At 49.4% G+C, this 25,972-nt stretch overlaps 1 protein-coding gene across 1 annotated transcript in view; it reads left to right on the top strand.

Annotated features, from left to right (window-relative positions):
• Nucleotides 1-6,449: 6,449 nt before the first annotated feature.
• tmeff1a (transmembrane protein with EGF-like and two follistatin-like domains 1a) overlaps nt 6,450-25,972 on the top strand; it is a 35,544-nt gene continuing 16,021 nt past the window's right edge. Inside the window, exons 1-3 of the mRNA XM_056596956.1 lie at nt 6,450-6,623; nt 22,825-22,934; nt 24,102-24,231. Of these exons, the coding sequence (XP_056452931.1) occupies nt 6,461-6,623; nt 22,825-22,934; nt 24,102-24,231 (403 nt within the window). The 5' untranslated portion in view covers nt 6,450-6,460. The remainder of the gene's footprint in view (nt 6,624-22,824; nt 22,935-24,101; nt 24,232-25,972) is intronic.

Genomic DNA, 25,972 nt, shown 5'->3' with positions numbered 1-25,972 from the left:
CAATGTCTTCTGTTTCTGCATCAGGGTTTTAAAGCTACTGTTGCGTTCTAATGTCCCCTCCTTCATGGGAGAATACAACTGTCCATCTGTCCATCCTTCTGTCGGTCGATTTGTCTGTTTGTCTAGCTATCTATATATTTTTAACTGTGTCCGTCTGTCCGTCTGTGCCTAAATGTCTGACTGTTTGTCTCTATCCATCTGTATCTATCTCTATCTCTTTCTCTCTCTGTCACATATATACACACACACACACACACACACACACACACACACACACAACTGAAACGGGCAGTTGGCCATAACAGCCTCTTACCTGGGGGTCTTCGATGTCTAAAGGGCAGGAGGCGGCTGCTCAGGCCGGGAGAAGGATTTGGTACTTGTTTAGCAAAACTATTTTAAAGATCAATGTTGTATGTTTGTCCTTTTTTTAAGGAGTGAGAGTAAGATTTACAAGACTACAAAAATACAAAAGAATAAGCATTCCATCTTCAAGTATAATATCATGACAACAAACACAGCATAATCTAGCCGATCCTTCTCAGTATGTGGGCAGGTATCGAGCTAGACTTCAAATGAGTCTTTTTAAACACATGTCCTGCCTCGCTACACATTCTCACGCAGGGATTTGTCAGGTTGAATCATTTAAGACATGGGAAACTTTTTTTTTTTCAAAGCCATAGGCAAGACGAGAGATTTAAAGGAGACTTAGGGTTCATGGAACTGGTAATAATGATAAGTTCTTCACAGCAGGGTTTTTTTATCCGATAAAAACCAGTCAGGATCAGTTTCAAGTTTGAACGCCTTTATTTCCTTGTAGCCGTCACATAGGCTTACTATCCTTTTGCTTTTATTTATGAGAAGCACATTGCATTGCCAATGTATGGAAGGCTACACTTGCCCTCATCTAGAGCTGATTTACCAGTAGGCCTTTACAGCGTTTAAAACGGATGGTTGGTTTCGCCATGTTCATGCGCGTCACTAGTAAACCATGTCACCAACTGGGCAACTCTGTTTTCGAAATCTGGCCCCAGTTGCCGAACGGAAGTAGTATGGAGCCAGTTTCCTGCCATAATTCAAACCTGAAAAAAAAGTTTCAAAGGCTTGTAAGTCTGGGTTTGAAAACTCAACACCTTGTAAAAAACACTGAAAAAAGAGATTATAACCTGAAAAAATTCAAACAAAAATTCAAACATCTGTAAACATGATTTTGTGTTCTATTTTATCTTCATCATTTTCACCAACACATTTTCAAAGTTTAAACAATTTCACCAGCGCATTTGCAGAGTTTCAAATCTGGCACTGTTCTTCTAACAGTGTATTTCAATCTTGTTTCCTGGTTTTGAAACCTTGTAAATGGGATTCTGCAAACAGGTGCTCAGACATTGAGAAATAAGTTTTGAAAGGTTGAATATTTGTTTTAAAAACTTGTAAAGGTGTATACGTTTACGCCATTGCAACGTATTTTTTCAGAACCTTTCTCTATCACCTTCTATCCTTTTGCTTTTATTTATTAGAAGCACATACAGTATTGCCACTGTAGGAAGGCAGAACTTCCCCTTATCTATAGCTGGTTTACCACACAACGTTTAAAACGGAGCAAAGTCATGCCATAAGACGTTACAACGTCAGCTAAAGTAGGCTATGTGATATGATGGTTGATTATTTAATATGGAGCAAAACGTTCATGTTCCACCATGTTCATGCGCGTCAGGCGTCACTAGTAAACCACGTCAACAACTGGGCAACTCTGTTATCAAAATTTGGCTGAGTTGCCGAATGGAAGTAGAATCATAACAGCGTCATGAGGTGTCGCGAACTTTCCGACGTCGCGAAAATGTTTCCCCCCCATTTCCAGCGATGTGAACGCGCCATTATACCCCCAGGTGTATGACGGATAATTGAGCAACGTTTTCTACAGTCCAGTGGCGGGTACAGGCTGCATGGTAGACTGATCAATCCAGCACACATCTAGGTGTACACGCCCATCTGGGATGTCAGAAGCTGCACATTTTCAAAACGGCTTGTGATGGCTAATCACACTCACACCTGGTGGTATAATATTTTCCCTTTAATATGTGCATTAGCTTTTAAGTTATAGTTATCATTTCGTTATATTTTAAACCCACCTTATAATTAAAGTGAGGGGCTCACTACACGAGTATTCAGGAGCAATCAGCCCAAATTAGTAATAAGCACTTGGGTGATCTTGAAATATTTCGGGAGCATTGCGCAGCCCTCCCCGGCTCATGCCTATAGTTTCGTCTCCGTACTGTTACTGTTCGAGTTACACCAGAGAGCATGAGCATTTATATAAACCGCCGCTAGGGGGAGGTATTTCCCAACTAAACGGACACGGGTCGTGTATATTTCCCTGGCAGCAGGCTCAATTTATGTTATCACTTTTATGGAATACCTTTATAACTCAAGCTATCCAAGAGAATTACCACCACCAATGCCTGCACTAAGCCATGTGCACTGCTGGAGGGCTAAACAGAGAACATACACCAGGCCCAACTGATGCACTGCCTATCCCATAATGTTTTCGATATCGATTGGCACTTGCACGCAGAACCTCCGGGACCAACCAGCGACCATCTCACCTCTCTCACACACACACACACACACACACACACACACACACACACACACACACACACACACACACACACACACACACACACACACACACACACACACACACACACACACACACACACACACACGCACAGCTCTGGCTGCACCCACACACTCACACACACATCCTCTCACTCATACACACACACACACACACACACACAAATACACACACACACACTCTCTCACTCATACACACACACACACACACACACACACACACACACCCGTACACTCAGACACACACACACTCTCTCACACACACACACAGACCCTCTCGCACACACGCACACACACACTCACAAACACACACACACACAGAACCTCTCGCACACACACAAACACACACACACACACACACACACACACACACACACACACACCTACACACACACACACAGACCCTCTCGCACACACACACACACACACACACAGACCCTCTCGCACACACACACACACACACACACACACACACACACACAAACACACACACACACACACACACACACACACACACACACACACACACACACACACACACCTACACACACACACACACACACACACACACACACACACACACACACACACACACACACACACACACACACACACACACACCCAAGTGGTCCCAGCAACCAGACAGGCTTATCAGGTATTGATCCAGTTTGACATCTGGAGATATTGGGGCAGCGGACAGAGTGGAAAGACGCAGGCGTGTCAGGTTTGCGTGTTTGATGACTGCCATGTCGTGTGCAGTAATATTAAGTTCATACTATAATACTGTCACTATTAGTGAGTTATTGCGTAGTTATTGCGAATCATCTCCTTCCAGAGTTGATTTGAGAGGTAGTGGTAATAATTCAGCCTTTTCTGTTTTAATTAGGGTCCCAGATAACAGATAGACAGCCATAACCTTTATCTCTCTGATCTCTTGGCTGTGTTCTCTCTTCTTTCTCTGTCGGCCTCACAATGAGAGCAGTGAACAGCCCCTCGGGATATGGATTCAAATTTAGATAGAAGAGAAGACTCTTCCAATGCTACCTCACTCTCTCTCTATCCCTCTGTGTCTGTCTGTCTCAGCCTGACTCTCTCCCTCTTTCTGCCTCACCCTCTCCCCCTCTCTGCCTGTGTCTGCCCTCTCTCTGTCTCTCTGCCTCTCTCTGTCTCTCCCCCTCTCTGCCTCTCTCTGTCTCTCCCCCTGTCTCTGCCTCCCTCTCTTTATGTCTATTCCTCTCTCTGTCACTCCCCCTCTCTCTGTCTCTGCCTCACTCTCTCAGACTCTCTCCCTCAGGCTCTCTCTCTGTCTCTCTCCATTTCTCTGTCTCTCTCATTCTCTCTGCCTCTCTCATTCTCTCTGCCTCTCTCATTCTCTCTGCCTCTCTCTCTTTATGTCTATTCCTCTCTCTGTCACTCCCCCTCTCTCTGTCTCTGCCTCACTCTCTCAGACGCTCTCCCTCAGGCTCTCTCTCTGTCCCTCTCCATTTCTCTGTCTCTCTCCTTCTCTGTGCCTCTCTCTATGTGCCTCTCCCTCACTGTGTCTTTGCCTCTCTCTCTCTCCCTCTCTTACCCTCTCAGATGTACAAAGAGCACTGGAACAAACCCCTCAGACACCATGAAACAGAGTGTTGGTCAGCGCTCCACGCTGGAATGTTCTGTCGTCTGGTTCTCTGTTGCATCTCACGCCAAGGTTCCCTGATTTTCTTATGTCCAAGTCACAGCAATCGTTCCACCAAGTCCCTCTCCTCCATGCAGACACTCTCAATTGCAACGTAAAACGTGATTCATGTGCCATTTATAATTTTTTATGATTTGGGGGTCGTTTTTTTAATGTGGTTGTCACAGTTACAGGTTAATGTCTCATATTAAGCCTGCTGTGCGAATGAGTTATTAAAACATTATTGTAGTCGTCAGTCATCTATGTCCCGTGACCGAGCTGAAACCTTTATATCAGTAATGTAGACTCAGAAATCCCTCCTGCGTTCAGTACGCAGCTCTGGAAACACTGGGTGGTGTGCTGACCACACCTCTGAAAGATTCCTCTATTATAATAGAGGAATCTCCTTTGCTGATATGCCTAGGGGCGGCATCAACTCCGGAGGTGGAGCAGGTTGGCTGATAACGATAGTTTGATCGCCGGCTCCTCCTAGCTGAGTGTTGAGGTGTCCCCGAGCAAGACACCTCACCCTGACTGCTCCTGACGAGCTGGCTGTCGCCCTGCGTGGATGACTCCGCCGTCAGTGTGTGAATGTGTGAACGACTGGTTGTGAGTCACTTTGGATAAAAGCATCAGCAAAATCCCAAAAATGTAAATGTATTAACCCCATGGCCATCACCAGCCAGAGAACAGGAGGTTGCTGTAAGGCCGGTGGACTGCTGCTGTGGCCGAAGCCTCTTCTAGGGACTTCATCGAGGTCCTCAAGCCTCAAAGAAGAAATATACTTTCACTTTCATTCACACTAACACACTAGTGTAGCGATGCACCTGCAGCCCCGCCCCCTAGGTGACATTAACGGGGCCCCCCCAGATGAGGACGCACGGTGGTGGTGTTGGAAGACCACTTTCGTGTGGACAATGATACTTGACCTGGTGGTCCATGCTGCCATGCACAAGACCATAATGTGTGTGTGTGTGTGTGTGTGTGTGTGTGTGTGTGTGTGTGTGTGTGTGTGTGTGTGTGTGTGTGTGTGTGTGTGTGTGTGTGTGTGTGTGTGTGTGTGTGTGTGTGTGTGTGTGTGTGTCTGGAGACGGCTGGTTCAATCTGGGCACATTGACTACAGGTGTGCAGCCTCACCCAGCCCTAGTGACCCTCTCCATGATGCAGACGGACACTGACACTTACCCCCTCCGCCTTGTCCGGGGCAGAAACTAGCCCTTTAGAACATGCCCTGAGCCCTTCAGAGGGCAGACTCTGACTGAGCACTAGTGCCCTAGAGGCTGACATTGCAGCCTGTATCGTCAGTGAAGCGCTCTCACAAATGATCAGAGAATAGGTTCCAGGTGGGTAAATCCTTAATTTTTTTTTTTTTTTGTGTGTGTGTGTGAGTGTGTGTGTGTGTGTTTATCAATGGTAAAAATATTTGTATTTGTAACATTACGTCTCATTTGCATTTTGGAAGCACCTGTTCATTTTACGGTGCTGTGGGGGTGGGGGTTGGAGTCCTCCTCTCCTCTCCTCTCCTCTCCTCTTCACGTGACCGCTCCGGTCCTCCGGTCCAGATCTCTTTGTTGTGGGTCCGGCTGCCGCAGCTGCTCCTGGCGCGGTGCTCACCTCGTCTCTCTCCCTCTCTCTCCCCCCTCCCTCTCGCTCTCTCTCTCTCTGTCTCTCTCTCTACACACTGACGGCGGCAGCCACGGCGTGGGGATTCACGTCCGCTCCTCGAGCAGCTCCACAGCCAGGTCCGGGGAAGGGAAGCGCAGACTACAGACGGGGGAAAACAGCGGTACAGTCGGGGCGGTAGAAAACAACAACAATAACAACAACATAAATACGCGAGTCACACGGAAAGCCAGCGGAGGAGGAGGAGGAGGATGGCGCTGCTGCGTTTTGTCTCGTCGCGTGGAGGAACAGCGACATCAGGTCAGCGGCTCCTCGGATGAAACCTCGGCACGTCCGCGTGTCACCACAGATTCATCACTGTTCATCTACCGAAGTGCACCGCCGTCCACCGCTCCGGGTCGGATCTGACATCTCTCCGCCGTTCGCACCGTGAATCGGTTCCGTACCTCGTCGGACACCCCCCCCCCCCCCCCGCCTCCAGCAGCAGCACACAGGACGCTGCAACCGGGCGACGACAGCCAGGCCAGACCCCCGAATCTCTGCAGCATGGCCAGCGTGGGTCCGGGAGGCGTGTCGGGGTGGCCCGGGCGGCTGGTGTGGTACTACCTGGCCGTCTCCTGCATCGGCTCCCTGGGCTTCTGGTCGCCGGGGACGCTTGCCTCGTACCCCCAGAGTGGAGAGTGTAAAGGGAAGGGGAAAGACTGCACAGGTGAGCCCCCCGTGGGCTCCGTCCCACTTAATAACTGCTAATGTTGTGTCTGCATAAACTCGTGTGTGTGTGTGTGTGTGTGTGTGTGTGTGTGTGTGTGTGTGTGTGTGTGTGTGTGTGTGTCACAAAATAATACTAATCTTGAAAATAGTACACACACACACACACACACACACACACACACACACACACACACACACACACACACACACACACACACACACACACACACACACACACACACACACACACACACACACACTGTGTCGCCAGACAGACAACAGGGTGGTGTAGTTTGTGGAGGCCATACCATAATTGACATAAACCAAAACAATTCCTATCAATTGTCTTGTGGTACCATCTTTAGTCTTCTCTGTACGTCATCAAAAAAAAAAAACTTTTATTGTAGTACAGGTGACAACAATTTAGCACTAACCCCGCCGCGACGGCCGAGCCCCGCCCCGGCGGGCGATACTAACACACACATCCATCCAACCATAACTTCCCAGCATGGGGGCTGGAACTGGCAGGTTTTAACGGTTTTAACGGCCGGTGTCAAAATATAAAAAGAGATGGAAAAATAAGCTGAGAGACTTTTTAATCCAGTGTAGACATAACCCACACTGCCCCTGTTTTATTGATGCCCCACCACATTGCCTATTATGGTTCTCTGTTCTTCCATTAAATATTGAACATTTGCATCGTAGATCAATGGAAGCCTTCTGCGTTCCAATTTCAAGCCAAGCCACCGCGTAATTTTGCGTTCCACCCCGGTACCCAAACTAATAACCCAGACTTATCCCTAACCCGGTCTCTTCGACCCATGCAGTATTAACCTTTTAATGCATTTCACCTGAATGGATTTAAACCTTTGTTCAAACTTCTACTCACACACTGTCAGAATAACAAACAGTTGGTTCGTTTTTTAGTTCAGTTTTAGCTAAAGGCCAGCATTGTGCTATTCTGTAATTACACATGTTTGATGCAAACCATGGTGTTGCGTGCATGTTAATGTCGGCTAAATGGTAGCATAATAAGCGAGTGTGTGTGTGTGTGTTTGTGTGTGTGTGCGTGTGTTTCTGCGTCCATGCATGCACTCGTCTACATATCTCTGTCTGCCACATGTCTGTGTGGGCATGCTTCACGGAGCGTTATTTGGGGTGTGAATTTGTGCCGTTATGCTTCTCCCATTCAAGACGTACCTCTCTACCAACAGCCCTCCCCCAAAGTAAACCCCCGATTCCTGGGTGCCACGTCCGGGTGGTCTGGGGCCCACTACTGCTGCTACCTGTAAAACCACACACACCAGAACAGAGTCACTGGGTCGCTGACTTCATCACAAACCCTCTAAACCTCGTCCCTCTGCCAGACTAGGAGGGGCTACGTTCCCCATGACAGACTGCATTCCTCCCCTCCCCCCAAATGTTAGAGAATTGCCATCATAATCGTGTGGAAATCCTTGTGATCCATTAAGGATTATTGTCGCTCAAAGCAAGATGGTGTCTGCTGGCACGTGCAGCTGACCGTGTTACAGCAGGAACCCAGGCCCCCCCTAACCCCTCCCCGCAGGCCTGCCTCTGTAAAATACAATAAACGCACCAGACCTCAGGGAGCTGATGCCTGAAAGTCTTTCAGGTCTGAGGTGTGTCTCGGTGGGCTGACCTACCTTTTCCAAATAAGTGCCCTCACAAAGTGCTGGCTTCCTCTTTGTTGACTACAAGTTGTACTCAGAACAGGTTCATATATTATTAGTGGTAGTCAAGTGACTCAGAACAGGTTAATATAGTTTTAGTGGTAGTGAAGTTCATGTTTGGAGACATAATAGCAGATAAACAGCTGAAGTCAAAACTCAAGCGCACAAATCAATTGATAGCGTTGTTCAGCCGTGTTGAAAGTGTGTGTAAATAAAGAGGCACTAAGGAGAGGTATCTCTCTGAAGAAACGCTTGTTATGACAGCCTGTTGAAGCCCTGCTTGGTTGTGTATAATTCCCCGGCTTTATGGGCCGTGGGATCCCGGTAATTACCCATAAACAAACAGCGCTTTGATAAACGACGAGAACTCCTCTTTCCTCGCCACTCTTCACCGTGAAGAAATTGATTCAAACCCACAGCTTCCAAAAAGAAGAAAAACATAACAGTTTGGTTGGAGCGCAACAAGCCTCGTTTAGACATTCAGGTTGAGTGTTTTACATGTAGGTCTGGCTTAAAAATGGGTTCCGGTTTCACCACAAGGTGTGATGTGGATCGGCCACTACACGTCATTTAAGAACCCATTAGTGACATCACAGGTGGGCGTGTTCACCCAGTGCCGACACCTGCTAGTACAATAAGGGCCCTTTTTAAAGAGGGGCCGAATGGCCATGTCGGCCATTTTGTGTAGCTGATCGATCACTGACTGAGCTCTATCCTCGTCTGCTCTACAGGAAGTAGCCACGCATCACTTCCTCCAGCTGTGCCTTTAAACCAGTCCATTACCCCCAGAACTGAAGTGTGACGGACGGGTTTAAAAGGTGTCAACAGTGTTTGATGGCCTGCTGGCTCCAATTCAAGTTAAATGATCCTTAATACCGCTGATACGGGATCAGGGTTGATCCATGTCTCAAAGTATCTCACATCTCTAGATAGATACATGTATCCTTCGACCTCGAACTCTACCACTGAATCTTAAATGTCCGTATCAGTATAGTGGTATTCAAAGTGATGGAGGGGGGGGGGGGGGGGGGTGGCCTCTCATCGATCAATCAATGACCGACGTTCTGATCGTTGGCGAGGCAGGGTGGAAACGCCACGCATCTCTTCCTCTGACCAGTCCGTTACCCCCGGAACCACAGGCCGACAGATGGATTCAAACACTTGGCTGCGAGGCAGTAAACAGCGCTTTGTTGCTGGTCTGCTGGACGTGGTCATTATGGGATGTACGTACGGTGCAGTTAATCAGGCCCTTCAGGAGCAGATGTTCTGTTGGACGGCAGATGTACGGAGGTTAGCGTGTTGCTCTGCTGGGACTGTTTGGTTGGTTGTAGGTTTCGAGTGTTTGTGATCATTTAGCTGCCGTCTCTGTACACACAGATGTGTGGCCTCAGGTTTCCCCCTCCTTTCGGGTCCGTTGGGCCTGGGAATCCCTTTGAGACTTGAACTGCGATTAATTAGACAACATAGAGTTGGCTCGATTCATCTTTTTTGTCTCTGTACTGTCTTACCCTACCCTACCTTTTCCTCAATAACCTGGCCTGTCCTAAGTTCACCTGAAGTCGCTTTGGATAAAAGCTGATGAGCAAATAGGATAGGAATTGAACCTGGCTCCCTACTCTGACTCTTCCCTAGCAGGCCTAGCCACAGCTGCCTCTACATGTACCTGCTTGGCGCCCCAAAGTCCAGTAGACCTCATCAGAGATAGACCGGGTGAAGGGATTAGGTAGGGGGAGTATAAAATAGAAGTTCTGGTCAACGTTGTCTTTTTCTATTCTCATACGGCGCCGTGATTATCAGAATGATCTCCGACCTCGGTCTGAACCATACGCACGAGCGCTGCACCTCGGGTTCCAGCGGTGACGAGCAGTAAGCCCTGGACATCACAGCAAACAACGCCCATTGATCAGCGGACGGTGGAGAGACGGGTGAACCCTCCCTTTTCATATACATGCGGGTCATGTGACTAGACTAACAATAACTTGCTTCATCTCCCCGGATGATACATTTATTATTGATAGGGTTGCAGGAACGACAAAAAAGGAAAGAGATGATTAAAGAACAGGAGAAGGTAGCAGAGAGAGAGCGAGATGGCGGGGGGGGGGGGGGGGGAGAGAGAAGGATGAAAGAGAGGAATGCTTCCACTCAGAGACAAAGGAAGGAAGAAACAAGGCATCGATCTTATTGGAATGTCTAGAGAGAGGATTCCTCTTCGAAGAATGGTCCTGTGTCGAGGACATTTTAATGTGTATGGAGGCCAATTAACCCTTCACTTCTCTAAGACCGCACACGCCCCTTCAGCCGGTGGTGGACTTACGTGACCCCGAAGACCTAGAGACCACTCAGAGGTCTGTGGTGCACCTATGAGACCCCTAGGACCTAGAGACCCACCCAGAGGTCCACCACCCAGAGGTCTGTGGTGGACCTACACAAACCCGAAGACCTAGGGACCACCCAGAGGTCTGTAGTGGACCTATGCGAAACCCAAAGACCTAGGGACCACCCAGAGGTCTGTAGTGGGCCTACGCTACCTCGAAGACGTGGAGACCACCCAGAGGTTTGTGGTGGACCTACAAACCTACTCCTCCCTTTCTCCACGGTGGTGAAAGAAACCGTTGATTGTTCGAGCGGGTGGGCGGTGTTTTGTGTTGGACAGCGAGACGCGAGAACGAAAGGAACGCAACCGACGACTTCAATCCTCGCCGCGTCCCCCGGTCGCGACGCGCCCCCCCCCTCACGCCACGCCTCCACACAGAACCGTGAACCCTGCCGCAGGCCCTACGAACACTGAGCTGAAACTCCTCAGCCAGGACCCTCCTCTCTGTCTGTTCACTGTTGCGGTCGTTGTGGTCGTTTACGGCGGAAACACCCATGGGGATTAATAGAGATGACATTATCCTGCCATCGATCGGTCTCAGATCCAACTGAGAGCCTGGGTGCAGCCCTGCACGTCAGTCCGCTTCACAAACATCAGACAGGCTGCGGCAGATATCGCAGTATTGACTCCGGCCGCTCCTCACATTGGTTCCCAACATTGTCGGGCTTGTGACCCCAATTTAAGGTGTGAACGTCCCTGCTACCCCAACTTCTTACTTCTTACACGCCATGTTTTTGTCGCGGTGCAGCTGCCTCCATGAACTCATCGTTGCATTTTGACCCGGTCTTCCTCTGCCGGTAATGTCCAGGTCCAAGTGAGCGTGGGCACACTGCATTGCACCACACCAATTAGTCTTAGTGGTGGTAGGCCTAGTAATTCACCAGTGGCACAGAATCATTAGGCAGTCCGTTTGTATAGGGACCTTTATGAAAGCTCTCAAGCCTGGTAACATGTTATTTACTTCCGAATGGAGCAGGACATCTCGGTATCTTGTACGTCTTGCATATCAAGCGACCCTGGGTTGGGTCTTGACACCCAGGCTGAGGACCACTGGACCACACGTTGGGGATTCAGATCTGGTCCTTCTTTGATGTGCTTTGGTGTCAAACGCCATGTTTTTATTTCACTGTTTTGTTTGTCCTGTACGAACTGTTCTGCAGTATCGTAGGTTTGAGAAAGTAGCTGGACAGATCCTATTTATAACGCTTATCTCGTCTCATCTTCATTATCTTAACTTAGATATTAATGTGTTCAAAAGCTTTGTCACACATTTTATCAGATCTTCTCACTTTAATTATTTTAGCTTAATTATAAAATCTAAAAGCACTAGTATGTAGTAATTAGTGTATAATCCACAAAGTCCTTTTCTACAGTAACCAAGAACAGACAAACGGCTTTAGAGAGAACGCATTCTTTTTTATTAGCAATCATAATCGCTATCTTACTCACTCACTAACTAAATACAATTGATACATCTATTGAGGAACCTCATCACATGACACTTATTACTCAATGCAGTCGTAGACGACGACATCATCACGGAATGCCTACTGCACCTTTAATATCCGAATAATCTTATCTTAGACACTTTGTGCTGGAGTCAGATTTGCTTAAAACGGGAAGAAATGGAGGTGATCCTATGCTTCACTTTGTATTTGTCCTTCAATCATATCAAATGTATTTAATCTTTGATCCCTTATGTATTCCTTAAAAGTGTAGGCCAGAATCAAGAGCTATTTTTTGAGTGTCATTTGTCTGAAATGGCGTAGCCATCCGTCAGCGATGAGTGAGTGGAAAGCAGTGTGAGAATACGTCCTGAGCTTCCCGCGCCGGCATTTGAATCAGACCATCGATTCATCCATGTGGACTGATCCCGGCTAACTTCTGGGAATCCATCTTAGCCTGTCAATCACAGGTGTGTGGCTGCAGCACTCCCCAATGAGGAGCAGAATTTGGGAGGGAGGGAGCACAACGGTCTTCCTCTCTTTTCTGCTCTCTCTCTCTCTCTCTCTCTCTCTCTCTCTCTCTCTCTCTCTCTCTCTCTCTCTCTCTCTCTCTCTCTCTCTCTCTCTCTCTCTCTCTCTCTCTCTCTCTCTCTCTCCCTCTCTCTCTCCACAACTCTGAAATGGTACCCAGAGCAGCGTAGAGCACAGTGTTTCATCTCATCTGCTGTCCATGCCGTGGCTGACCCCTTCGTACCCCCTGTCCCCTGACTCCATCAGGTTATATAAGCATCTCAGACGACCCCCCCCCCCCCCCCCCCCCCCATACTCCTCCACCCACTGCAAGCAATTAAAACCAGATTGCACAGAACTACCCTCCAAACACATGCAGAGATAGATAAGACGGTGTTTTGGCGCCGGGCGAGCGTGTGGGCTGTGTGTTGTTGGCGGGAACGCCGGACTGTGGCCATGAAACGGGGGGGCTCCCGTTGTGAGTGACGGGGGGAGGAGAACAACAGGTGGGGGGGGGGGGGGGGGGGGGGGGGAGACGAGGGAGGATGGATTGACGGATGGAGCTCTCTTCACCCACATGGCATTTCAGCTGATATGTCTGTGAGCCAGCAGGAAGGAATGGAGGAAAGGAGGAAGGACGAAAGGTTAGATGGATGGCTGGAACGTACGGGATGAGAATCCCACGTCGGGTAGAACGAGGACTCTGCTCGACATCATCCCCTGGTCTGCTGAGCAGGAGGGGAGAGGAGGGGAGGAGAGGAGAGAGGAGGGGAGAGGAGAGGAGGGGAGAGGAGGGGAGAGGAGAGAGGAGAGGAGGTGAGGGGAGGAGAGGAGGGAGGAGGGGAGAGGAGGGGAGGAGAGGAGAGAGGAGGGGAGTGGAGAGGGGAGGAGAGGAGAGAGGAGGGGAGAGGAGGGGAGGAGAGGAGAGAGGAGGGGAGTGGAAAGGAGAGGAGGGGAGAGGAGAGGAGAGGAGGAGGCGATGCTAGTGCTAGACATGCTAATGCTAGCGGTGCCACATGGACGTCTGCATGTCTAGATTTAGATTTATAATTAGGCCATTTAGCAGACGCTTTTATCCAAAGCGATTTACAATAAGTACATTTGTCCGAAGCGGGTGGAACAACAATATATCGCTGACGGTACCAGTAAGGATGGACAAAACCGAGTGCAAAGCACCAACAATCGTTAGGCTAACCCATTCCCCGTGCACAACAGAGCTGTGTCTGTCGGTGTGTGTGCTGCATGTGTGTGGTAAGCCGTGTGGTCGTGGCGGGGGCTGTGGTGGACCCCTGGCATTGCTGCTGATGGATGGGACTGCCAGGGCCATGGCCAGGGGGGGGGGCCGAAGCTGGGGGGGCACTTCATGTATTTATACCCCAGGATGTGATGGAGCCCAGTGTGCCTAATCCCGCTCGCTCCCTTCTCTGTCCTACATCATGTTTATGGCAGATGGACCCTATGGATGACAAGAGATATCTAGTGCTGTGTGTGTGTGTGTGTGTGTGTGTGTGTGTGTGTGTGTGTGTGTGTGTGTGTGTGTGTGTGTGTGTGTGTGTGTGTGTGTGTGTGTGTGTGTGTGTGTGTGTGTGTGTGTGTGTGTGTGTGTGTGATTCCCTCTGTTCCTCCATACTCCTCCTCTTCCCTCCCCCTTCTCTCCTCTCCTCTCCCTCCTTTCTCCCTTCTCTCCTCCCTCCCCCTTCCTCCTCTCCTCTCCCCCTCTCTCCCACACTCTCCCTCCCTCCCTGCCAAGGAAGGAAGGAAGGGAGAAAGAATGAATACAACACAAAGAAAAAACAAAACAAGAAAGAAAGTTGGCGGTTCTACGGCCAATTGAAATGCAAGTCTCCCCCTCTTCCTCACCCTCCCTCACCTGCTGCTATAGCGCTGATGTCCCCCTTCCTCCCCCCTCCTCCCCCCTCCCTTCCCATGTGCCCAGAATAGGAATAGACTCAGATTAGTTAAGCATGACTTAGCTCTGGCCACATCAACTCTCTCTCTCTCTCTCTCTCTCTCTCTCTCTCTCTCTCTCTCTCTCTCTCTCTCTCTCTCTCTCTCTCTCTCTCTTCTCTCGATCTCTCTCGCTCTCGCTCTCTCTCGCTCTCTCATATTGAAACCAAAAAGTACATACTGTCATTAAACACTTTCGGTGGCTTTTGGTTAGCATTCTGAGGGTATTGGTAGCCGCTGCAGTCGTTAGCAGCATAGCTGCTACGTGTTGTTTGGCCCTGCAGTGAGAACAGCTAAGCTCAGCGAAGGAAGATAAACTAAGCTAGCCCCTGAGCCTAAATTGAATCTCTGCCTTTCAACTGCAGGTTTGGTCCTTTCAGTGGGAACAGCTAAGCTAAGAAAAACGAAGCTAAGGGAGTTAAGCTAGCTCCCCAGGCTAAATCTGTTCTCAGACTCTCATCAGAGAACTGTCCCCCCCCCCTCCCCCTTCCCCTTCACCAAATGGAGCAGTAAAACCATACCTGACAGCGTTTAAATCTGGCTGGTGACCGCGCTTCCAAATCAATAAAGGGGCTACGGTTTTCTTCGGCACAGTTGCCACGTGATTATTGCTTATGGGGTGGCGTGGGTCAGCTGCACAGAGGGTCAAAGGTTGTATTTTCAGAATGAATGATTATGACTACTACTACTACTACTACTACTACTACTACTACTACTACTACTACTACTACTACTACTACTATTTAATCATTCAGCAGAGGCTATTGTCCAGAGAGACGTGAATTCAGATAGGCAGTGAATTCAGATGCGCAGTGAATTCAGATGAGCAGTCATTAAGGAGCAGGTGGGTTGATGCCTTGCTCAAGGATGCCTTGTTCAGGGATGCCTACAGCTAGGCTGTAGACATTGGGGATCGCTCCGTTCTGACTGGAGTCAAAGTCGTTAACCGCATCCCTGAAGCGATGTCCTGTGGTCGGACGCTGAGATAGATACGGCAACTTACAGAAGCTCACAGCGCGTTCGGCTTCCCGCTCGCTTGTCTGCGGCAGCGTTGGCCGTCCGTCTTCTGTGGTGCTCCGTTTGGTTTTATCTCCACGACCCAAACGCTTCATGGATGTGGGGCGGCAGTAGCTCAGGAAGTAGAGCATGTTGACTGGTAACCAGAAGGTTGCTAGTTGGATCCCCGGCTTCTCCTAGCTGAGCGTGGAGGTGTCCCTGAGCAAGGCACCCTCACCCTGACTGCTCACGACGAGCTGGCTGTCGCCCTGCGGGATTGACTCCGCCGTCGGTGTGTGAATGTGTGTGTGAATGGTTGTAGGTCGCTTTGGACAAAAGCGTCTGCAAAATGTAAAATGTAAAAATTTAAAGTTGTGGCTCACAAATTCAGTGCAGAGCGCAAGCTCACATTCGTATTCCGATGTGAGTCTAAATCTTTTGCGTACGAGAAGCGGTGTCTTAACTGAAGTCTCACAAATCGGATAACATAGTCCTGAAATTCGCCCCCCCCCCCCAGTATTTAATTTTATAATCGCCATATTTAATAGGTTTACTACAGCGGTGTGAATGAAAGGTCATACTCCACATTCCCATCTTCACTCACCTCACCCGGCACATTTACACAACATGAAAAACGACACGCACTCAAGGGTTTGACGGCAAAAAGACGGAGGGAATGGCTGAAAGAGGAGAGGCCTGTGAAAGAGGAGCCACGACGAGGAGCCAGACTCTAAGCGGATACCTGCGGCAGAGCCGTCCGTCCCAGTCTGCTCTCCTAACTAAATAATGCATGAGGCTCCTTTGTTGAACGTGACTTCCAGCAGTGGCGTTAATAATGGATGACGCTACTTGTTGTTGATGTACACCAGCTTTCTGTTACGCCTCAGTCCTGGCTGTTTGTTCTGCTTTAGGGTGCTGTCGCTAAGATTTAAGGGGCCTACATTCGAGTGTGATTTGTTAGTAATGCCACACGGCCCTCCGTCAGGTATTAGTGAGGGGAAATGCTCCGTGGGAACGGGTGGCTGTACGGAGGCCTCGGTACGAGCCTGTTTAGATTTGAGACGGCGCCAGGATCCTTACCGTCCATTCAGGGCCTCACTTTCCTGAACCCTAGTGGCTACGACCTACCTGGTGGCACAGCATAGTGGGCGGTGGTGTAGGTAGGTAGATAAACAGACACGGAGAGGGTGAGAGAGAGAGAGAGAGAGAGACACAGAGAGACAAAGAAAGAGTGAGGGATGCAGAGACACAGAGGGAGGCAGCTGTTGTTCAGAGTCCTTGTTGGGGGTCAGGGAATCGCAGAGGTTCTGGCGCGCGGCCTGGAGTTAATAAAGTCTTGTCTGCGGCTCGTAGTGCTCTACCCCAGCAGAATGCTAATTCAGCCATCTTGGATCACGCCTTGGTCGTTGTGGACGCTGTGGGGACGAATAAAGATTCACGACGTTTTCATCTTTAGTGTTGTCCTACCTGTCACCACGGCGATCCGAAAGAGGAAACTCGTGACTTGAAATTGTGATACTATTTTTAAAGCGATGGGGTAAAAAACCAATCTCAAAAGTGATGTACAAATGCTAACATAAAAAAGGCTATTCGTCAATAAAGTGATCCAAATTTAAACAAGTGTGAGTTTAAGACAAAGACGGAGAGAAGTCCCAGAGGCGAATAGTGAGGAAATAAATAAATGATCCCAGAGAGTGGGTCTGCGGTGATCGTCTGAGGTACAGTGCTACTGTTGTTGTAAGAAAACGAATCACACCGAGCCACGCTGGTCACAAAAATCCCCTGCCCGATTCAGCGGCGTACAGTGATGTGTCCGTGTCGTTACAGCAACATCCCCCCGGTCACGTATGAAGCCCACAGAGGAGGCGTGTCCTAAGCGTGTGGGCCTGTCTGAGTGATGTATGGGTCATGTGTTCTGTGTGTCCGGGCGTCACACTGCATCATGTGTCCCAGCGTTGGAACCACGACTCGAACGGACTCCTTCACAGCACGCGTCAACGGCGCCACTTTGTTTCACCACATCTCCTTTGTGTTAAGCACGTTGTGTCGGCTGCGGCGCACACGGCAACACAGAAGGAGGGGCGAGGGAGGGAGGGAGGGAGGGAGGACAGTGGAGGGAGGGAGGGAGGGAGGGAGGGAGGAAGGGAGGGAGGACAGGGGAGGGAGGGAGGGAGGACAGGGGAGGGAGGGAGGAACGGGGAGGGAGGAACGGGGAGGGAGGGAGGGAGGGAGGAAGGGAGGGAGGACAGGGGAGGGAGGGAGGGAGGACAGGGGAGGGAGGGAGGAACGGGGAGGGAGGAACGGGGAGGGAGGGAGGGAGGAAGGGAGGGAGGGAGGGGGGACAGGGGAGGGAGGGAGGGAGGGAGGGAGGACAGGGGAGGGAGGGAGGAGAGGGGAGGGAGGGAGGGAGGGAGGGAGGGAGGGGAGGGAGGGAGGACAGGGGAGGGAGGGAGGGGGGACAGGGGAGGGAGGGAGGGAGGGGGGACAGGGGAGGGAGGGAGGTCATGTTTAATTCAAAGTGCTTTAAATTGGAAACACGGTCGCCAGAAACCGGGCCCCAGTCCGTTCCCCTCGGGGTGGAGGTGTGGGGGGGTCCTGTCGTAACCCCCCCACCCCAACAGAACCGTGGTTCCGTCGGTTCCTACCTCGGGGGGCTCTGTGCTGGGGCCACACGGCGTTGAGTGTTGGTGGTCTCAAGGGCTTGGGTGTTGTCGTACGGTGTGTTGGTAAAACAAAGACTATCTCACTCAGCTCCCCTCCGTCGGCGTCCGTTCCCATACAGGTCCCTTTGTAGCGGCTACCCAACGGTGTTCAAAGGGGACGTAATTAGTTCTGCGGCGCTTATCTCACTTGTCTTACGCGATCATTTAGCGACAGTTTTGACCGTGATCCTCTTCTCGTCCTCCGTCGTCTGCTTGTCTCCCTCTGCTCTGCTTGTTTTTTTGTTAAAATGGCGCTGTTTATATGTTGTGGCTGTGTCGACTTCTCCTCACGTCATATCCCGCCTTAATCTTACATCGTATTCACGTCATCTCCCGCCTCGACCGGATCCAACCAGCGTCGACTAGTTAGGAGCTGCTCAGGAAGCTCCTACCCGGAGACGGGTACTAACCTGAGCCGCTAACTCACCCACTAAACAGGGAAGTTGGGGCGGATCCTCTCTCCCAAGCCCCGCCCACAGCGGCTCACTCGAGGGAAGGGTCCCTCAGTCGGAACGCGCCGGTTGTTGAATTGTTTCGGCTTCTTTCCAGTCCACATGTCTGACAGCCCCGGGCTCCTCAGACCCAACCAGGGAAGCAATGTCGTGTCTGAAAGGCAACCTCTTTCTGCTTGTAATGTCATCCTCACTAGGATTGGGATTCTTTTGGATGTCCTTGAGAATGACAACTGAAGTATTTCAAAGTAGTCGGTCATTTTAATCTTAGGCAGCCGACTGCGACATTCAGACTTTCATGCCGTTTGCTTTGCCTCGACAGCAAAGGGCTGCACTGGGAACAGAACCACAACCCTGGCAGCATTAGTGTTGCTCTTCTTATGGAAACAGGGATCTAACCCCGAACCCTGGCGGTATGAGTGCCTTGCTCTTCGTATCGAAACAGGGAATAGAACCACAAACCCTGGCAGTGATTGTGATTTCTGGAAGGCAGATCATTTCTAGAATGTTATCAAGAACAAGGTAGAATGTTTGTAGAGTGTTTCAAGAACATTTTCTAGAATGTTTCCCCGACATTCAGTTCAGGAACGTTTGTAGGACATTCTAGACTGGCGTTCAGCTGACGTGGAGGCCCGGGTGAGATGGTGGAACTGTTGTGAGTTGGAATGTGTTCCCAGAGGACGCATTTTCCTGGCGCACAGATGCCGGCGCTCTGGCTCCATCACCCCTGGACGCTGGAGTGGTCTGTTGTCTGGAGCGGGTGAAACACAACCCTGGAGTGTAGTGTAGCCTGTGTGTGTTTCCGGGAAGAAAGTGTGTGTGTATGTGTGTTCATAAGTGTTTGTGTGTGTGTGTGTGTGTGTATGTGTTCATATGTGTGTGTGTGTGTGTGTGTGTGTGTGTGTGTGTGTGTGTGTGTGTGTGTGTGTGTGTGTGTGTGTGTGTGTGTGTGTGTGTGTGTGTGTGTGTGTTCATATGTGGGTGCGTGTGTAGGTGTTTGTGTGTGTGCGCGTGCGTGCATGCGTTTGTGGGCATGTGCATGCATGCGTGCGTAAGTGGAATTTTCCATTCTTGAGGATTTCATCCTGAAAGTCAAGCCGTTATCTGAGCTGAGCTGTTTGTGTGTTTGCCTGTTGGCCTCTCTCTCTCTCTCTCTCTCTCTCTCTCTCTCTCTCTCTCATTCTCTCACTCTCTCATTCTCTCACTCTCTCACTCTCTCACTCTCTCTCTCTCTCTCTCTCTCTCTCTCTCTCACTCTCTCTCTCTCTCTCTCTCTCTCTCTCTCTCTCTCTCTCGCTCCCCTGGTGGTGTGTGCCCTTGGCATCGGGCCCCTGGTGTGCCGCGGCCCCCTAGCGCTGCTCTCTGAAGCGACTTCAGATCTGTGTGAAGGGAAACGTCTACAGAGGACATTAGAGCAGCTAAGCGTAGCTCCCCGAACTACACCGAAAAGAACGCTGTTCCTGGAAGTTAAGAGCAAATTTCTGGGGTGTTATGTCCCACAATGCATTGCGTCGTCTTGTGTTGCCATTCCAGGAATCATTGAGCCACAGCAGTCCTCATCGAGAGAGAGAGAGAGAGAGAGAGAGAGAGAGAGAGAGAGAGAGAGAGAGAGAGAGAGAGAGAGAGAGAGAGAGAGAGAGAGAGAGAGAGAGAGAGAGAGAGAGAGAGAGAGAGAGAGAGAGAGAGAGAGAGAGAGAGAGAGAGAGAGAGAGAATCTTTAGTATACAACATAACCAGTCCTGCCACCAGAAGCTAACTGGTAAGGCTGGAAGAGACACAGAGGCCCAACTTATTCCTACTGAAGAGAAAAGGTTTGGTGTATTTTATATCCACATGCTGTCATGGCAATGGATCCATAAATCCCTCTGGGGCTCAACTAATAACCTATTTTATTGTATTCTTTTATGATCATAAAAATTGTAAACTCTGTGTCACTGGAGCCACTGGAGAAAGAGAGAGAGAGAGACCTTTGTTGACCTTGTTCCTGTACCTCGCACGCCCACGGTGTCTTTGTTCACCGCGTGTTGAGGGCCGCCGGTCCGACACCGAGCAGCTTCCCAGGGCCCACAGGTGCCGGTGCGGGCCTGCAAAAGTGTGCTTGCGTGCACTGCGCGTGTGTGTCCGTATGTGCGTATGCCTCTGTCCTCTGAGTGTGGCTTCATGCCTGCCTTGGTTTGTGCATGTGAGATGATACAAATTATATTGTGCCTGGCTGTGTGTGTGCGTGAGTGTGCCTTTGCGTGTGTCTTGGTGTGTGTGTCTCCCTGCCTGCATGTGTGTGTGAGATGCTTCTGGTGCTCATGCTAGCCATGAACACGAGAATAAGAGCCATGAACACGACCCCTCTGACGCAGACTGCTGCTAAACCAGAGAAGACGTCAGCCATCCGCAGAACAACAACATCATCATGATCATGAAGGACACTTGAGAGGCCTATGCTTTGAGACCAGTTGTGTTGATGACGCATAGGGATGCATCGAAATGAACATTCTTGGCCGAAACAGAAACCGAATATACTGAAACAGTTGGCCGAAAGCCGAAACCGAATACCGAATGTGGCTTTTGCTTTTTTTTTTATCATTTTGCTTTAATTTTTCACCATTGCATAAATCAAACAATTAAATGTCCTTTATGAACTTTTTTGTCTTGCTTTTCAATAAAGAAAATCAATTGCAAATTTGATACAAAATATTTATTTAATACTGAACGTCTTTTAACATTCCAGCAGACCTTGTAGCAAGAATTTAAGAACAATGTACCTTTAAATAAATGAGTAAGACAATATATATATATATATATATATATATATATATATATTTTTTTTTTTTTTTTTTTTTTTTTCAAAGATAAAAATGTTTGGTGTATTTTTTTCGGCCTTTTTACTCCTTCGGCCCGAAACCGAAAATTATGTCTTGGGCCATTTTCGGCCGAACATTTTCGGTGGCCGAATATTCGGTGCATTCCTAATAACGCATGGACCCACCCTTATGCATTTGTCAAGTGATCGTATTAACAAGTCCCGTTGGGGTGGAAGTAGCTCAGGAGGTAGAGTGGGCTGACTGGTAACCGGAAGGTTGTTGTTAGTTCGACCTCCAGCTCCTCCTAGTGTCGAGGTGTCCCTGAGCAAGGCACCTCATCCTGACTGCTCCTGACGAGCTGGCTGTCGCCCTGCGTGGTTCACTCTGCCGTCGGTGTGTGAATGTGTGAATGAACGGTTGTAAGTCACCTCGGATAAAAGCATCAGCAAAAAACCCTCAATGTAAAATGTAAATGTACAAGTGGCTGCAACAGAGCCTGGAGAATCGTCGGTTAGGGGGCAACAGTTGAGTCGGTTTTAGTCTGTTTGGTTGGGTCGCCAACCGATTAATAAACGTCAACGCTCGACAATGATCGATCAAACAATCACTGTTAGCAGCATCAACGCCACGGAAAAGTCTGAGTGTATTTGGTCCAGGATTCACGTTCTCCGTTGACGTTAGTGGTCCGACATTCCAGGACCATTTAACCCGTCTCTGAAACAAAGTTGGTGTCGCACTTACAAAGCAGTCCTCTCCTATTTTAGGAAACAGATGACGTGGCGCTCCCCTTTAAGCGAACTCCAGGTTACGCTCGGGGTTGGCCCTCTCCAACGCTTTCTCATATCTGATATCCTCAGAGAAAGACTGAGAACGTGGCCACGAAACGGCTTCAGTGTCCGATTGTTGGATGTTGTCTCACCCTTCAAGGCTCCATCGCTAAATAACTGACCCTGTTAGCTAGTGAACGCTAAGGCTGCGCTGTGTTCCCGGAGCGCAGGCTGCGGTGTTTAAATGGTCGCTTAGCTAGATGCTAATGCTAGCTAGATGCTAAGCAGCTCTCCAGGGATATATAACGGATGTGGTCCTGGGTTGTTTGCCTTGCGTGTTTTAAAAAAACACACACTCAAAATATGGACACACCCACACAGACACAGATGCACAAACACAGCCATATGTGTGGGAACTGGCATCTGTCCGTCTGTCCATCGATCTGTCTGACTATCTATTCATCTATCTGTCTCCTGGTCGCCTAACAGGTGTGTGGTTGTTTCTGTGTTTCCTCAGACCTGTCGGAGAAGAAGAGTGACCTGAGAGTGTGCGACGACGCCTCCTGCAGGTACGGAGGGGTCTGCCGCGACGACGGCGCCCAGCTCAAGTGTGTCTGCCAGTTTCAGGTGAGAACATGGAGGATTCTGGGAGCTTTGTTTTTACTTCAGCCAGGTAAAGCCAGGTGAGCTCAGGGTAGACCAGGTGAGTTCAGGTTAGACCAGGTGAGCTCAGGGTAGACCAGGTGAGCTCAGGTTAGACAGGTGAGCTCAGGTTAGACCAGGTGAGCTCAGGGTAGACCAGGTGAGCTCAGGTTAGACCAGGTGAGCTCAGGTTAGACCAGGTGAGCTCAGGTTATACCAGGTGAGCTCAGGGTAAACCAGGTGAGCTCAGGTTAGACCAGGTGAGCTCAGGTTAGACAGGTGAGCTCAAGTAAGACAGGTGAGCCAGTTAAGGCCAGGTAAGACCATGTGAGCTGAAGACCAGGTAAGACCAGCTGAGCTCAGGTAAGACCATGGGAGCTCTGGTTAGACCAGATGAGCTCCGGTGAGACCAGGTAGGCTAGGTTAGTCAGCATTAGCTCAGCAGGTAGAGCAGGCCATAGAGCCGTGTGAAGCATGTGGAGGGATCATAGCAGCTGAATCCTGTTCACTGTATATTAGGGCTTTGACCTTTGCCCAAAAATCATATTCAAAGTTTGTTTGTTTATTAATATCAATATTCTAATATATTCAAATATTTATTAGTAATATTTTGAACTGGATTGGGCTTCGCGAGGTTTGTTACCCGCGTTGCTATGGTTACCGGTCTTGCGTGTTCCAACGGTTTATTAGGTTTCAAATAAATCGCTGTCTAATCAATACTTCATTCACTGCCTCTTCTGTGGTCATCACAATATTATGAATAGACTGCGTCGGGTTCTCTGACTTCTCTCCCATCTTGGCCTGCCCATAACAGGTTTGAATATTAAGGGCTGCCTAATATTCGTTCGAATTTTGATTTATTTTTTGATATTCGAATTATATTCGAATAACGAAGTTCAGAGTCAAAGCCCTGCTGTATATACACTGTCCAGCCCACACATCTCTGGATCCTGAGGCGGTTTGCAGGGCAGCCCACCGTATAGCAAACTCCCTCCCACGCAAGGGGTGCCGGGTTCGATTCCCTATGTCCGTAGTGTGCCAGGAGTGGATGAGAGTCTTTCTCCCGAGTCGCCTGTCACCCTGGAGAAAAAAACTCTCTCGGTCTCCCTGCAACTGGTGGTAACCATGGTTTCCTCGGTCCCGCCCCCACAGTGCCATAAGAACTACGTGCCGGTGTGCGGCGCCAATGGAGACACGTACCAGAACGAGTGCTACCGGCGGCAGGCCTCCTGCAAGCAGCAGAGGCTCATCGCCCGCGCCGCCGACGGGCCCTGCTCCACGGGTGAGGGGGCCTTTACACAATAAGAGCGTGAGAGTCTGCTGGCTGCCAAAATAAAAGCACAAGGGTGTATAGTGTGTGTGTGTAACAGAGGAAGTTCACCTTTTATGGGTGGATTTTCGTGTGGATTATTTGTCGATATGGTGATATGTTGGAGCAGGTCAACATTTATTTGAACTTGTTTTATTTTGCACATTGTGGGAAAAAGGGACTTTGACTTTGAAGTTCTTTGTGTATTGGGGCGTTTCCTTTGTCCATTTAAGGGTGTACTGGCAGTTAAGCTTCCAACAAATCAGGCCTCCGCAGACCTTAGAGGATTTATTAATACACGATTGTGTGTATTCTCCAGTAGTGCTATAGTATATAATTATAAACAAATAAAACACAAACAATATAAACCAGTGAGACCAAAGAAAATGACATTAAAGCTAACGGGGAAGCCTTTCGCCACATTATTATCAATTAAACCGTCTTCTTTGGCCGTAGTACACAGCATCGATTGGAGAGTGGCGGCTAACCAGTTGCCCGGGCGACCTCGATCGCCCCAGCCTCCCCTGCACTCTCTCTCTCTTTATTTGGCTCTCCGATACCTCCCTGGTCAGATGGGTTTCTGAGGAAGGCTTAGTTCATCCGATTCAGATCAATTTTAATTACCAGCCTTGAATGGGAACGCTGAAAGTGTCAACAGACACAAACAGAGACACACACACACACACACACACACACACACACACACACACACACACACACACACACACACACACACACACACACACACACATGCTCTTATGTGGATCCATTCAATTAAAAAAATAATTAACCTTCACTTTTACCCTTTTTCATATAGTAGTTGGTTCGGGCCAAACTGGCTTATCGTAGCCGGCATCTTGGTATCTCTCTCTCTCTCTATGCTAACTGCTAACCACTAAGCGCTAGCTGAGACAGCCTGACTCTGTATCGCAGAACAGCTCCCCAGTGAGTTCTGCATGCAGCTTTTATTACTCCTGTTTATTGCTGGCAGTGAAGGAGGCTTGAGAGGCGCTCTCTAGAGGCCAGCGGTGGAAGTGCATCAACGCGTCGCCGTGGCAGCCTGAGTGGGAGGGGGGCAGGGGGTTGGTGCTAGTTCTCTTTGTCGGGACTCGCACAGAATCGGTTGGAGAGCAACTAATTACGTCCAGAGGACATTTATCAAACCGTCCGTCGAACAAACTGAATACCCTGCAAACGATGAGAGCGGTAGAAAGGTTAACGATCATTGGGATTCTTCAACACTTCAACTCGTTTTTATGGCTGAACAGAGGCCGGCCTCCAACCACAGTCTTCTACTGTTGGTCACTGGGAGCTGCCCAGTGCAACCAGTCTTCTACTGGGTGACACTGGGTCCTTTAGCGTGTCCATTTGAGTCCAGGTTTTAAAACCGTCTGAGTTCTGCGATCAGTGGCTGAAACTGCGGCGTTGGCATTCAGCCACTCAGTATTAAGGAGCCTTTAAGCACAGAGCAGACTTTTAGTGTAGCGGAGACATTTAGCATCGCAAAGCCCTTTAGAGCGGAGCCCACCACCAGCATAGAGATGTGTCATCTAGACTGTGTGCGTCTGCCGTCGTGTTTCCCCGCAGAGAGGTCAGTGAAGCTCAGGCTCAGTTGTGTCCTGTGTGTGTGTGTGTGTGTGTGTGTGTGTGTGTGTGTGTGTGTGTGTGTGTGTGTGTGTGTGTGTGTGTGTGTGTGTGTGTGTGTGTGTGTGTG

Source organism: Gadus chalcogrammus, chromosome 8 (genome assembly GCF_026213295.1).
Source record: "Gadus chalcogrammus isolate NIFS_2021 chromosome 8, NIFS_Gcha_1.0, whole genome shotgun sequence".
NCBI classification, from domain to species: domain Eukaryota; kingdom Metazoa; phylum Chordata; class Actinopteri; order Gadiformes; family Gadidae; genus Gadus; species Gadus chalcogrammus.
This window is presented reverse-complemented; position numbering and strand designations above follow the sequence as displayed.